The 14,153-nt window shown below is 37.6% G+C and overlaps 1 protein-coding gene across 1 annotated transcript in view; it reads left to right on the top strand.

The window, feature by feature from the left end:
- The window catches only part of LOC125321792 (mitochondrial intermediate peptidase), a 68,469-nt gene extending 59,069 nt beyond the window's left edge, over positions 1-9,400 (top strand). Inside the window, exons 17-19 of the mRNA XM_048295110.1 lie at positions 1,474-1,595; positions 2,381-2,454; positions 9,159-9,400. Of these exons, the coding sequence (XP_048151067.1) occupies positions 1,474-1,595; positions 2,381-2,454; positions 9,159-9,253 (291 nt within the window). The 3' untranslated portion in view covers positions 9,254-9,400. The remainder of the gene's footprint in view (positions 1-1,473; positions 1,596-2,380; positions 2,455-9,158) is intronic.
- Positions 9,401-14,153: the final 4,753 nt, after the last annotated feature.

The following is a 14,153-nucleotide window of genomic DNA, read 5'->3' as shown; positions in this document are numbered from 1 at the left end:
GATGATAATCAGCACTTTCTTGAATAAAGAAGCATAGTTTATTTCAACTGTAAAAAATAAGGACTTTGTTAATTACAGTGTGATAAAGAATCCCAGTCCAAGACAAACAGTTTTGGAAAATTACAAATGTCCTTTCACTTTTTTGTTTGGCTTTATCAGAATTTCAGCCACTGACTGTAGGATAAGAACAAGCATCTCACAGCCTATGGATTTAAATTTAAAACATCTGTTTTATTACTTTATTGTTTATCTTTTAGTTCCTCTTGAAAACTGTTTATTGTAGTACCTGCAAAAACTATGACAACTGTCATATCACAAGAATGTTAGGAGCTTTGACTTTGGGTAGGAGGACATATAAGGTAGGGCACTTTTTGGCTCTTTGGTTTCCTCACAGCCAGCCAGGGCAAAGGAAGTTTCATACTCCTTCCTTTATGCAGTCACCCATTCTTATTTCAAAAAATATGCCAGAATCTGTTGGGAAACAACATTGTTTCAGTTTGGTCCTGTTTGCTTTTACACATCACACTGGAGAGGTGATGAAATCTTCATCCCTGGAGACTTTAGACAGAGCCCTGAGAAATCTCTCCAAAGCTGGCTTTGCTTTGAGCAAGGGTTGGACCAGATGACCTTTGGAGGTCTGTCACAATTTAAATTATTCTGTTGCAGTCAGGGAAATAAAAAGAAAAAAATACTTTGATTTCTGTGAGGATAAGGCTGATAAATTCTTATAAGTTCTGATTTTCTTTGCTAAGAAACATAAGGAAACAGTCAACATTAAACAGCATTAAAAAATAAGTCTGTCATCTCTTGAATGAGTCATAAAGTGACAATAAATTAGTCATAAAGTAACAATACATGAATGAATAGCAATATAATTGTGGACTATAATATGCTAAATATATATGCACTTAAAAATGTGCAGACAAATCTGTGAATTATGCATTGCATGTGGATAGAGTTTGTGTACCTCTAAGGTTTTTGGCACATGGAAAACTGTATTTTTTATAGTATTGAACCTAAGTCCCAATAACCATTTTGTTTGTGACAAAAGTTTATAAATTGAACTTTTGTGAGTGTAACACTGGACTTGCCCACATGGAAAATTATAAAATATTGTGTTACTTGGAACAAGGTAATTGTGGGGTTTTGTTCAAGACCAGTAGAACTACACAGCTATTATCAGATATGAATAATTTATTTTACTGCTTGATTTTCTCCCCTTCTGACCCTGTTTATCTATAATTTCAATCCCAATGATCAGTGTACTGGATATGCAGCAGTTAGGTTGAAAAATGCTTCTTCTGATAAAGGATTGTTCATTCTGGGATTTATTTCTGGTGGCTTTTTTTTTTACTTTTTTCTTATTTGTTTATCATTAATAGTGTCAGATTTCTTCCATCATACATAAGAAAATGTTGAACAATTTAAAGAATTTAAAAGGTAACCTGGGGTTTGGGGGTTTTTTTCTTACAGGCCTGGCAGCTGCGATTCAGTCACCTCGTGGGTTACGGTGCCAAATATTACTCCTACCTCATGTCCAGGGCTGTTGCCTCTATGGTGTGGAAGCAGTGTTTTGCTCAGAACCCGTTTGATAGGTAAAAATGGAGAAATGTTAAATAGAATGAAATGCTAGTTGCTTCTGGAAAACATGAAACAAATGAGCTTGGTGGGCTTTTTTGATCCAAATTAATTGTTGGTGTTTTTCTTGATTTTATGAGGATTACAAAGCAGGAAATAAGCACGCACGTGTGTGTATATATATGTGTGTGTGTATGTGTGTGTGTACTTTGGTACATGTTCATTGGTGCAAAAAAAATGGTGTCTGTTTTAAAATACAGGTCTGTCAATTGAGAGGCACTGAAATCCCTATTTAGACATAATTAGAGAGCTTGAAATTCATAGATGCCTAATTGCTTGTAATTTTCTATTGAAATTAAAGCAACTGTGGGTATTAAACAAGTTTCATGTCACCAACTTCAAAGCTAAGTATAGCTGTCCTACTCATTTTGCTTTGTGAAATTAAGAAGTTAATTGTGAGGTCACAAACTGTAAGCATTCTTACACCTTTGCTGAATGTTCAGGACATTGTAACAGAGCAACTTCTCCCTTTGGCACAATGAAGGCTGAAATGTTGTTCACAAATTAACTTCTGTAAGCACCAATACACACTCATATGTATAAAATTTGTCTAGTTCAGTTACTCATAGTGTGATTTTTAATGAAATTTGAATTTGAGGAGTCAACATGACATCAGTTGTTTTGGGGTGGAAAATTAAATTTGGTCTCTGTCTGTGAGTTCTGTAGAGATCCTAGAAGCGAACCTGAGTGAAGGCTGGACAGGTGGTGTTTGCAGATGGCTCTAACACCTGTGTTTCTCCAGGGCAATGGGGGAGCGCTATCGTAGAGAGATGCTGGCACACGGCGGTGGAAAGGAGCCCATGCTGATGGTTCAAGGTAGGAAATAAACTATAACTGTTTTATTCCCTTGCAAAGGGAAGAAACTTAACTGCGTTTCCCAATTTGGTCTTTTTAGTTTAATTATGATTTTCACTGGATTTATGGAATAAAAATTTGGTAAGTGGACTGGTCATCACCTTAGTGTCATGGTCAGTAGAAATCCTTGTGGTACATGGAGTATACACAGATAGTTGGGCTGAAGTGTTGGAAAGGTTTGTATTACAAGGCTGTCTAAAGAATTCAGAATAAACTTGAAGGAAGATAGATTACATAATTTTTGGATACAGTAAAGTAGTAATTTTTCCATACATGGAATTCGTATCTCTGGTTATTTTGTATAGGAGAAGTTGAACTTGGTTTGGCCACATCATTGCAGTGTCATCAAAATATCTTTGGCTGTATCAGTACTTTGAGTGTACATTTTCATGAAATGCAGCTCTGACAACTATAAGAAAGAAACATGGTTCGTTATTAGTCTCACTACCATATTTGCCTTCTGAATCTGTAAAAAGAACTTCCAAAAATCATTCATACCCATCGCAAAAATACTGTGTGTTCATACATTAAAAACAGAATGCTAGGAAAATGAAACAAGTTTGAGAAACTGCTCATCTCAAATCTATCCATGAGATCAGGATAAAGACTTCCTGTGTAATGTTACAGAATTCAAACCAAACCTTTTTGTGTTACTTTTGCTGTTCCTAAGATGAGCACTTGCTAAATCCTTCATCCTTTCAATTTTCTCTGAAATTCTTAATATTAAGGATGAGTATGAATTCACTGGCCTCTGTTCACTTTAGCAGACTGAAACTTGTGGGACTTTTTTCTACAGATAAGGAAGACAGTGGTAATGTGTCTGCATTTCATCATGAGATTGGCACAGTTTCATGACTGGAACATTTCAGTTCTTTGACCCATCTGTTTATATTTGAGGCCATGACCTCTGCTCTCCTTAGACTCATCATATATTAAGCAACTACATATTCTTTAGGTTGTCTGTTTACATTTCTGATCTAGAGGGTTACTTTTCATTCAATATGACTTCCCAGAGTTATTTCTCTTTACTGTTCTTGAAGAGTTTGTGTTTGCAACGTTGAAAAACTGTGGCCCAGAAGTGTGGATTAAAAAGTTGAAAGACAGGGATATGTCTTTACAAGCATAACCAATTTTTACATTTTAAGTCATAATGGTGGAGAAAGAAAAAATTGTTTTAAAGTCCACATGTGTTTATGATCTCTTTCTGGGATATATTCTTAATTTTACTGAGCACTGATTTTTCCTGGAATGTCCTAGAAGCTATGTTGAAGTTGCTGGCAGTGTGCTTCCTTGAATCAAGTGCTGTTTGAATGAAGTTTCAAAATTCGTCTGTGGATGGTCTTACAGAAAATCTGCGGAAGTAAAACTGCCTTTCCCCCTTGCATGTGATAGGATCTTATGGAAGACAGTGTCAAAGGGCTCACTGAAGTCCAAGGAGGTGATGTGCACTTCTCCCCTTTTCTGCCAGGCCAGTTATTTAAAGTTATCAAGTTATTTAAGCATAACTTGCCTTTGGTGAATCCATGGTGACTATTCCTGATTTTTTTTGCTGTTCAGGAGTCTGAAAACAGTTTCCAGGATAAGCTGGTCCACCACCTTCTTAGGGACTGAGGTGAGACTGACCAGCCTCAGTCCCCTGGGTTCTGGTGCTTGCTCTTCCTGAAGATAGACATGACTTTTGCTTTTTTCCAGTCTTTCGGTACCTCTCCTATCTTAATAGATTACTGAAAGTCGACTTGCAATGCCCTCTTGTCAGCTCTCCTAGAACTCAGGGGTACATCCCTCCAGCGCCTGTGGGCTTGTTTATGTCTAGTTTTCTCAAGTGTTCCATGATCTGATCCTCTTCCACTAAGGATACATCTTCCTTGCTTCAGATTATCTCCCTGGCCACTTTGGTATTCTGAATTTCACTTCTACACTCCTTATACAGAAATCTTAAAAGATATTCAAGATCAATAACCAGTGTTCATCAGCAGATTCTTGGTCTGTGCGTGTCATGATGTTCATTTGTACACAGTAAAAAACTTCACAAACGTGCTTGAACAACTCCCTGAAGAATGGAATCAGGGTGACTCAGATGTTTTGACAAGACAGTAGCTTGATTGCTGATTTGGGATTATTGGAAGCTAAATCATAGAACACACCTGATCAAAAAAGTTATGTTTGTATTTGATTGGTCTGTATTTATTACCAAAAGTGAGAATTTATGGAGAAAAGTTAGAACAATTTAATTTGTTTAGGTTCAATCAGTTTCTGATTCCTCTTGCTGCTTTTTTTTTTTTCATTATAGATACTCGAGAATACTGGATTTCTGTCTCCTGTTGGTTTCCATCAGTTGCAAAACTGTGCTCGCATAGCAAATAACAAAACATATCTGATTAAAGACAGATCCCACTAAACTTTAAAGCTTGTTGATTTTACTCTTCTGCAGAGAAACAGTCCAGATTCTGTGCTCACTAGTGCCCTGTTTCAAAAAGTTCTTTAGGTTATTTCAGATGGTTTTTTATGTGGGCTTGCACATGTCTGGCTTTCGGATGTGCATCTGCAGCCTCACCCTTGAAGTGCTTCCATACCTCATTGTGAAGTTAGCCATGTTTATTGACTGTTTGATAACAGGTTACTTCACGAGCACGTTTCATTTATGCAGTTTCTTTGTTATGATTCTCTTCTCAGAAGCAATCTATTGTCTTTCTTTTGTGTTTGGATATGACCCTAGCTTTTCATCTTTCTCCAACATGATTCCATAGATGTTCTGATTAGGAAAGATAAAGGATCTGACCTGTAGAATTACTGACAAGGTTCCTGTTTGAACTAGTCTTTAATTAGGAAACACAACATACTTTTGTTGTTGTTGTTGTTTGCATTTGACTCTCTTGGCATTTGTTTCCTCTAAAAAAACTAAAATCATAAAGGTTTTTTGAAAACTTTTAAAACATTTTCTGAAGTGACCCTTTTTATCTTACCCCCTTGATAGTCAATGAAATACAGAAATAGTCACAAATATGGATAGCAGGAGCAATTGAAAATGGGTGAACAGTGCTTTGTCCAAGAGGCCTATTTTCTTTAAATTTTTCCTTAGAGGACAAATAACATTTTGAGAAGAACTTGATTCCTCTGTCATTTTGTGTTGACCACATGACTCTTGCAGATTTTCTCCTTCCTAAGACTACATGGTATTAGGGATTCCAAATTCCTTTGAAGTTACATAACCCAGGTGTCCCTTCCAGGTCCAGTTGTGTACTGGTTGCAGGTCTGAACAAGATTCAGGTGTGTGCCATTCCTCCCTCCTTTGGCACTCCCTAGCTGGAAAGAAACCCAGGTGCATAGGCAGAAAGGGAATTGCAGTGTGAAAACTACTGGGTTAGATGTTTTGGGAACTGAAAGCATGGAACATATCCTGGAGTGCACTTCTCCTGCAGCCTTAATGCAGTCACCTTGCCCTTGGGGCTTCTGAAGAAGTCATCGTGCAAAATGCATGTGAGGTTCTGTTCTTGCTTTGTTGATGCTGTATTGCATTGCAGACAGTCATACTCAGCTCTCTGCCTGCATGGTAACCAAACCAACTGGCTGTGTAAATAAACACCCATTTGCTCCAATGCTGTTTGAAAATGTGCTTTTCCATGCCTCAGATTGTACTTCATGGAGTAATTTGAAGAGGCTGCAAATAATGATTGTATGTCTCTTTGAAAGTGTAAGAAATATGCATAAAACCTAAAAGGTGATGTGTACAGCAACATATGTTAGCTCAAACTACATGGACCCAAAATAATTAGTGTTCCGGGGGGGGCAGAGGCCAAATTTTGCCACAGGCTTTATTCTTCTCTCAATTTTCAGTGATTGTAGGTTATAGCTAACCATCTCTCAAAAGGGTGTGGTTAACCACAGTGCTGTAATGTGAAAGAAACTTCAAAGCAGCAAAGATAAGCTATGCAGTTGCCTTAGGCTTGGGAGAGACTGAGCTGAAATAGGAGTTGGGCTGAGCGTATTAAAATACACTCCTAAATTTGAAAACTGCAACCATCAGACCTTGTGGACATCTTACTAAATCATTTAGACTGAAGTGCTGAGTACTTACAATATATCAAAGCTGATCTTGCTTTGATATACTTTAATGGTGTTTAAAGAAAGACATGACCGCTCTTTAGTACATCTGTGTAGAGTAAGAGGTTAAAACACAGAAATACCATCGTTGCCTGTTTCTTTTGGAGCTGTCTACCCTAAAATCTGTAGTTATTTATTTAATAAGGGCATTATCATTTCACTGCAGCAGGAGTTATTCAACAAGGACCTCGGTTACTCTCCATCCCTTCTTTGCAAAAGTGAAGTCTGTTAGTGTCTGCTTTTGATGTCAGTGTTGGGAAAATAGCAATGCGACAGACCACTAATGCAAGAAACCTGAAATCTGTTTTTGTTATCAAAAGCTGGAACTACTGGGTAGGAGGTCATATGACATCATTATTGCCAGAATAATTTTGGAGTCTCCTACATATTTAAAGCAAACCTGGTTTTAATAAATAAATACAATTTATAACAAGTTTTGAGTGATATTTGGTAAGGCTATATTCAGCTGCACTAAAATACACCCAAGTGTACTGTAGTTAATTATATTTCTCTTATCCATTCTGTAATATCTAGGGTTGGCATGTTTTTGTTATGATTTGCCATTTTTATGTAAGAGGGGAAATTAAATCTCCTTGAAGATAATCCCAGCTTCAGTTTCTTCTCTTCTGCCTAATCCTTATACTATTGGCTCTTCTTTTGCAATTTATTGATAATTGGCAGAATAATTATTAGTGTGTCAAAGAATTGGCTAAACATCATCCAGACTGGCTGTTTTTTATAAAGTCAGTATTGGAAAGGGATTTTTGTATAATGGGGCTCAGGGAGTGGTGGTTATGTCTATCATGGCTGTCTTTATGTACCATCTGTGCAGCATTTTAGTCATCTCTCCATACTGGTATCTGGTGAAAAAGGAGTGACTGTACTTGTTCCAGTGGGCTGCCATTCCTGTCACCTTCTTGAGGCACTGTCTCCTCTTCTGTGAAAACTGCAGGAAAATATGAGTTTAACTGGAATTTTTCCAGGGCTGTTAGGGAGCAAATATGCGTGTTCCCCAGCCAGGAACCCGAGAGAGGGAGTCTGCAAGAGGCCGTGGCTCCCTGGGGAGCTCAGATTAGTAGCTGGGTCTCTGTACACATCTGTTTCTCAGCCCAGCACATAGCAAGCCATTTTTCATCGTGAACTACAAGTAATTCCACAGAGATTTTTCTAACATTAGAGTAGATTACAAGCTTATCAAGTACTTGGAAATATTAATTCTGTTCTCTCTCATTTTGAAAATAACTTGATGCAAACTTCATTTAACAGCATTTCAGTCAATCTATATATAGTGTGAGATTTGTTTTCCTTTTAGTGCTTGCTATTAATCTGCTGGGCCATGGCAGTTCGTGTTGACACTTGTAACATGTGTTTAAATCAGATTGAAATAGAATTCTGTAAGGTCTTAGTAAGAAAATTATTTTTGGTTGCTCACACCAATTTACTTTGAGCTGATCTGTTTCCTGATGGGTTTTGAATCATTGTGTTATAGTAAAAGATTATGGTCTTTTAGCAGCATGTAATTATAATTTCCACCAAAAGCAAATATTGTTGAGGATGTGAAAGAATATGAATTTATGTACAGTAGGTACACTGATCAGAAGGGGTAGAACAAGGTTATATTTACATTGGCAGTTGTCAGAAAGAAGAGATCGCTTCAAAGAAATACAAAGATTAAATTTTACATTATTTGGCAGTTGTACTGTTGGTTTTTCGGGTTTTTTTTCTGGTACAAGTTATGCAGTAAATTTCCATATATAATCTTGAAAATGTTAATAACAGTGAAAAGACCAACTTTATGGAATGTTAAGTACAAAGAAACATCTGAAAATAATTTAAAGGATATAGTCTCATGCCATCTAAAATTTGGGATACTGGAGAGGAAGGGGTGAAATTTTTAGCTTCTCTCTTTGTAGAATTACCTGACAGAGTATTTGAGCATGATTCTTCATTATGCTAATTTTCTTGTCTGTTATCATGTAGCCAAGTGCTACAGCTAACAGATGGAGTAATTAAAATTCCTAAGAAAAGGTAAATCCTGGTACTGTAAAAAAAGCAAAACTAAAACTGCAGAATATTGAAAATGCTTTTGTTTATGTTTTGTGCCTTGTCAAAAATTTCAGATATAGCTGTACTTTAAATACTAAATTAAATGGTTGTAAGGTGTGTAATGCTTTGAGAAAATATATTTTTTCCTGGCTTGGTCAGAGCTGAGATTTAGCAGATAAGGATTTATACACCTTCTCAATCACTAATTTATTTCAGTCATTTGGAAATGACTGCGTCTGTGGTTACATTGCTTTAAAACAGATGTAATTCCCTGCTTAAACAAGGTTGTAATGATAAAAATCAGTTAACAATCTTGAAACCTGACAATTCTGCAAAAATGTGGAACAGGTATCTTGAAATAATAAATAATCCCTCTACACTATAATTGCACTTTTTTCTTGACAAAAAAACCTGGTAGCTGTTTCTGTGTAAGTTAGTTACCAGTAAGTGTTATTACTGACGAAGCTGTCAAGGTCCCAGTATCCTTATGAAGAGCCTGTTGTCTTGCTTTTTTGTAGGTATGCTTCAGAAATCCCCTTCAGTTGAAGATTTTGTGGATGCCCTTGTTTCAGACTTAGACCATGACTTCGAAACATTTATCATGGACTCATAACAACAGAACTGAATTCTTTGATGGAAGATTGCATATGTCTTCATAATTGTGGATGAAATATTGTTGTGACTGGTTTTGCCTTTGGTGAACACTTTTAAGAGTTTGACTGTTCATGTTGGTGGAACGGTAATAAATACTTTCGTTGGATCACCTGGTTTCATTTTTGAAGGCAGTGACTGTTTTCCATTGCACAGGAGCTTAAGCATGAAATTTGAGAGAACAAATCCTCTAGCAGGTACTGTTAGAAAATTTGATCTTGTTGAAACATCTGAGTAAATGGAAATTGAACTCGTCTTCAGGGTGACTGGAGGGGTATGAATGGTCTTTTGGTACACACATTCCTCTTGATGTTATGGCCCAGAACTGTTCACGCAGGTCTTTCTCATGTGCTCATGGATTTTCTTTAACCTTGTTTGACCATATTTCTTGTAGGAGTCCTGTGGTAGGGAAAAGCAAGTTGTGTTTGAAACAAAGGGGAAATTGGAAAGAAAGAAGTAGTGAAAAACTAGGAGCTGTATTTGAAATAGGGAACAGAAAGATGGGAGAAGTAGATCTGTAGTCCTACAGGTCTGCAATGGAAAATTTTAGGGTGAGGAGGAAAGAGATATGTTGCAACACATAAAAGAGATATAGGAGTAAAATAGGTACCTACAGATGATCTGATCCCTGCATGTTTGTTCACATGGAGCTTCCTTTTAATGATGAGTGGACAAGTTTGGGGAACTGTTCAAAGTATAGGAGGGCAGGTTTTGGAGGGGAAACAAAATAATTCAAAACAAATATGTTTTTCCAGGATAGGCTGGAACAGTTTAAGGTAGCAGATTATATAGTGGATAATGAACAAAGGGAATGTTATCAGTGGGTTTTTCTTTTTTCCTCTAAGTAAATTATGAAATGGTATTTGAGAATGTTTTGGAAAAAAAAAAAAAAAGAAGAAAACTGGTGATTTTTTTCTGTAGGAATTGTGTTGTTTAGAGGTCCTCTGTAGGTTGTTATAAAAGGTATCGTAAGTGTTCTGCTCAGTGGAAATGCAGTGAAAGAAGCAAGAAAGGAAGAGAACCAAAGCTGAGAGAAGAGGGCAAATAACTGGGAGAGAAGCAAGTAAAGGTAAAAAAGACCCAGCCAGAAAAAGTGGGTGTTTGGGAAGGGATAAATAAGAGTGAGAGGTGATTGGATGATTTGCCCTCTTTTTAGCAGAATCAGTACAATAGGGTATTGTTTGATGTTTTCCCCTATTTTTTTCACTGCCTGTTTTTGCAAGGTGGAAGTTGCCTTGTGTGAGTAGCATTGTCATTCTTTCAGAGCTGGGTTTAGACATTTTCACATGCTTTGATTAAATCATAGTGGGTGCATTTTCAGACATGTACCACAACCAGGCTTCTGGCTTTCTCCGCTGACTGACTCCATTGTGTATCTGCAGTTGGTCCCTAAGAGCAAAGAATGAATGGTTTTACTTAACAAACTAGGTGGGGATTTTGCTGTAAGTAAGGTCATTAAAAAACCCACAAGAACTAAGTGTCAGTTTAGGTGTGAGTAAAAACACACTGTGAAGATGGGAAGGCCTGTAAAGTATACAATAGCTGATGAATGTAAATTTAACAACCCATAGCAGTGTATTTAATGGAAGTATATTTCAAAGGGAATTCAAGGGTGTTGCTAAGGGAGCCTTGCATTGTTTGTTGCCTGGGTTTTGTACTGGAACAAACTAACAATTATGTTTATCTGGAGCTGGCACATGTTGAAAGATTCATTGTGACAAAAAGAACTTAGCAAACGGAAATCCTCGTGCTGACATGGCTCTGGAAGCACTGCGGTAAAGAAAATAAAGCATCATAATTGGCGGAATAAGCAGAGCATTTACAATTAAGAGATTGCCCCTACATTTTAATTTGAAAGAAATTCATGTGGTGTTGGATTTAGTGTACAGACACCTCTTCAAACTATATGTAGTAGTCACATTGTTTAATGCTCATGGCTGCTATTACTTCCTTAATTCATCATCTGATTTGATCCTTCTGCAAACAACAGTCTTTTCAAGGTTTTATCAGAGTGGCATCAAACAATATCTTCCTTATATGAAATCAGATAGCAGCAAAGAAAGGAAGAAATTCTTGCCTTTTGCCAGAGCATGGTGGATTGCAACTTATTGCTCAGATTTATAATGTGTGGGATATCTGACAAAGATGGGAGCTGGTAGAAAAATACATCTCAGAATGATGGCTTCAGGTTCTTTTATGAAGAAACTCTGTTGACTCCACTGATTTTTTTTTAAATGAAATAACCTTTGAGGATTGAACAGTAGACATGATTAAGCCTCTAGAGAACGTATGATACCACCACTATGAGGCTTACTACAGAAAGGGAAATATTATTCTAATTTTTTTCTCTTTTTTGATAGTGTCTAAAAATGCTTCCAGCTGTTCAAATGTCTGATGCTTTTTCCCTTCTTTTTTTTTTTTTTGCTTTTCAAGAGACTTTTATTTTCCAGCAAATAATGTGTACTCTCAGTAACGTGAGACCTCTCTTGTGGCCAGCAGTGTAACTCTTTGTAAATGTAAAAACCACTGTAATCCTTTACCAGCATTCCATGCTTTCCCACTGGGGCTGCTGAACCAGCTATCCAAAAGTTTGGCTTATAGTACTGTAACTCAGCATCATGCTTTTGATCTGAAATTTTACAATGTTTTGGATTTTAGCTGCCATGGAAAATAAGTAGTGAACATCTTCAGAAGAAATTATACCCTTATGCAATCCTGAAATAATAACACATAATTACAACACATCAGAAAAGCACAGGTGGATTATGTTTGGAAGTCTGAGGTGTGAACTTTGCTTCTTTTTTTTTTAATGTTTGATGTGATTATTTTTCTGATTCACTTCAGATAGACTGAAATACTGTGTAATAATTACTTTCAGGTGACATAAATGCAGCTGGTGTTGCATGGAGGTCTCTAAACACCAAATATAACAGGAGCAAAAAGCAGCAGTTAAAAAGGCAGGGAAGAGAAGGGAAATCACGCAAGGAATAATAGACTATAGATTAGAAACTGGGCATGGTAATGGGTTGATACAGAAGCAAAATAACCTCTTGAGTTAAAAGCTTGGGCAGAGTAAAAGAGGGCTTTCTTTCCACAGCAGTAAGTCTAAAATGGAAGTTACAGCACTGTCAGTAACAGAAAAGGCAGAGGTGTTCAAAAATGTTTCTGCTTTGTCTCAGTGGAATGCCAGATGGAAGAATTCATATCATATGCTGATAAAATCTTTTCTACAGATGTTAAATAGCTGCTTGCACAGCTATTTAAAAATAAAAATAAGAAGTGAATATGTCAAAGAGAGCTTAGTCTTATAGATGACACTAAGATGGAAATGAAGAGATGACTGTAACAGCAATATTGATCACTCAGAAAATATGTATCTTAGTCTATCAGAAGATTAACAAGGATGATACAGAAGCACAAATTTGAAAGATTGAGCATTGGTCTGAAAACAAACGTTTAGCAAGAGCTGGTAGCTGAAATTAGGCAAAGTTGCACCTGATTTCTAGTTTCTATTTTGACAGCAGGGACAACATATGAGAAATGGTTCTGGGGTTGACTGATCAGCACCAGAAATGTATATCAGAGCTGGACTGTTTTCTGAAAAACATGCCCTAATTCAGATTAATTCAGAGAAGGCCTATAGCCTCAGTTACACCAGGGCAGAGCCATCTTTTCTGGTCCTACAAGCTGTGAGTCAGGAGAGTGTCTTTGGAAGGAGGTTTTTCCACGAGGGTGGCAAGTCTGTGCTTGCTGGATAACTGTCCTGCTGGCTTCCCCTTCTCTTCCATGGAGAGCTGGAAAAGCAGTGTCAGCCAAAGCACGTCCTCTGCTTGCTGTGAAGTGGGAGGCTGTGTGTGTCTGCTCCTTCAGATTGCTTCTGGGTTAAGTCTTGGAGATTTTGTGTTCCCAGAGCCAGGCATTTATTTGCGTGCCGTTAGGAACAAATTCAAGTCGGCACTTAATCCTGGCAGGTTTGCAATGTACCAAAAGGGGAGTATTACATTAAAATTAGAAAAAATTCAGGAGTTAAAGAACTTGAGAATTGAAGATGCATGATAGCAGAAAGCAAGCACACAGATTTCCTTGGGAGAAGGACCGTGGGAGAACAGCTAGTGTGCTCGGGGAGGAGAGGGAAGGAGATAAAAGATAAGGAAGTATAAATCAGCACCAGTAGGGCTGTCTGTCGGCCCTTCTGATCTTCCCCAGGCTGAGATTTGTTTACTTTCAAGTCCACTGCGGCTGCTCCTCAACAGCTGGCATGCGGAGCTGCACGGGTGTAGGAAATCAGTACAACTTTTTGTTTGGAGGAAGCATCCAAAAGATCTCTTGGAGACAAACTACTTACACCAGAAGCAAAGTGGTGTTACAGATCTGACAGGATGACTGGTTGGCGCTCTGCTGCTGTGTAGATTTAAAAGCACAGAGAGAAGGGAGTGGGATGCCTCTTGCCAGCAGCTGCCAAAGAGCCTGTAGCTTCTAAGGCAGCTTGTAGGTGGCTAAAACTTGCCATTCTGGCTGCCTTCACTCTTGATTAGAAGAAACAGACATCTTCAAAATGGAATATATCCTACCAGTCCAAGGATGGGGATGAACCAACTCTTTTATGTGCCCTTGGTTGTTCCAGTAACTAGAGAGAGAGCACAGATGGCTGCAATAGAAGTGTCAGGAATCCTGGTATCAGTTCAGAACACCTCAAAACACTAAACTTACTTTTTTTTTTTTAGCTTTACAGTTTTTCAGTTGTCAAATGCCGCCATCATTTACTTTTGCTGCCTGTCATACATGGCTGAGTTCATGTGTCATTGACAGCATCACGTAGTGCAATATTAAAATAGTCACAGAAGATGCTCTTAATTAATCTT

Source organism: Corvus hawaiiensis, chromosome 2 (genome assembly GCF_020740725.1).
Source record: "Corvus hawaiiensis isolate bCorHaw1 chromosome 2, bCorHaw1.pri.cur, whole genome shotgun sequence".
Taxonomy (NCBI): domain Eukaryota; kingdom Metazoa; phylum Chordata; class Aves; order Passeriformes; family Corvidae; genus Corvus; species Corvus hawaiiensis.
Note: the sequence above shows the minus strand (reverse complement) of the source record. Positions and strands in the feature narration are given on the sequence as shown.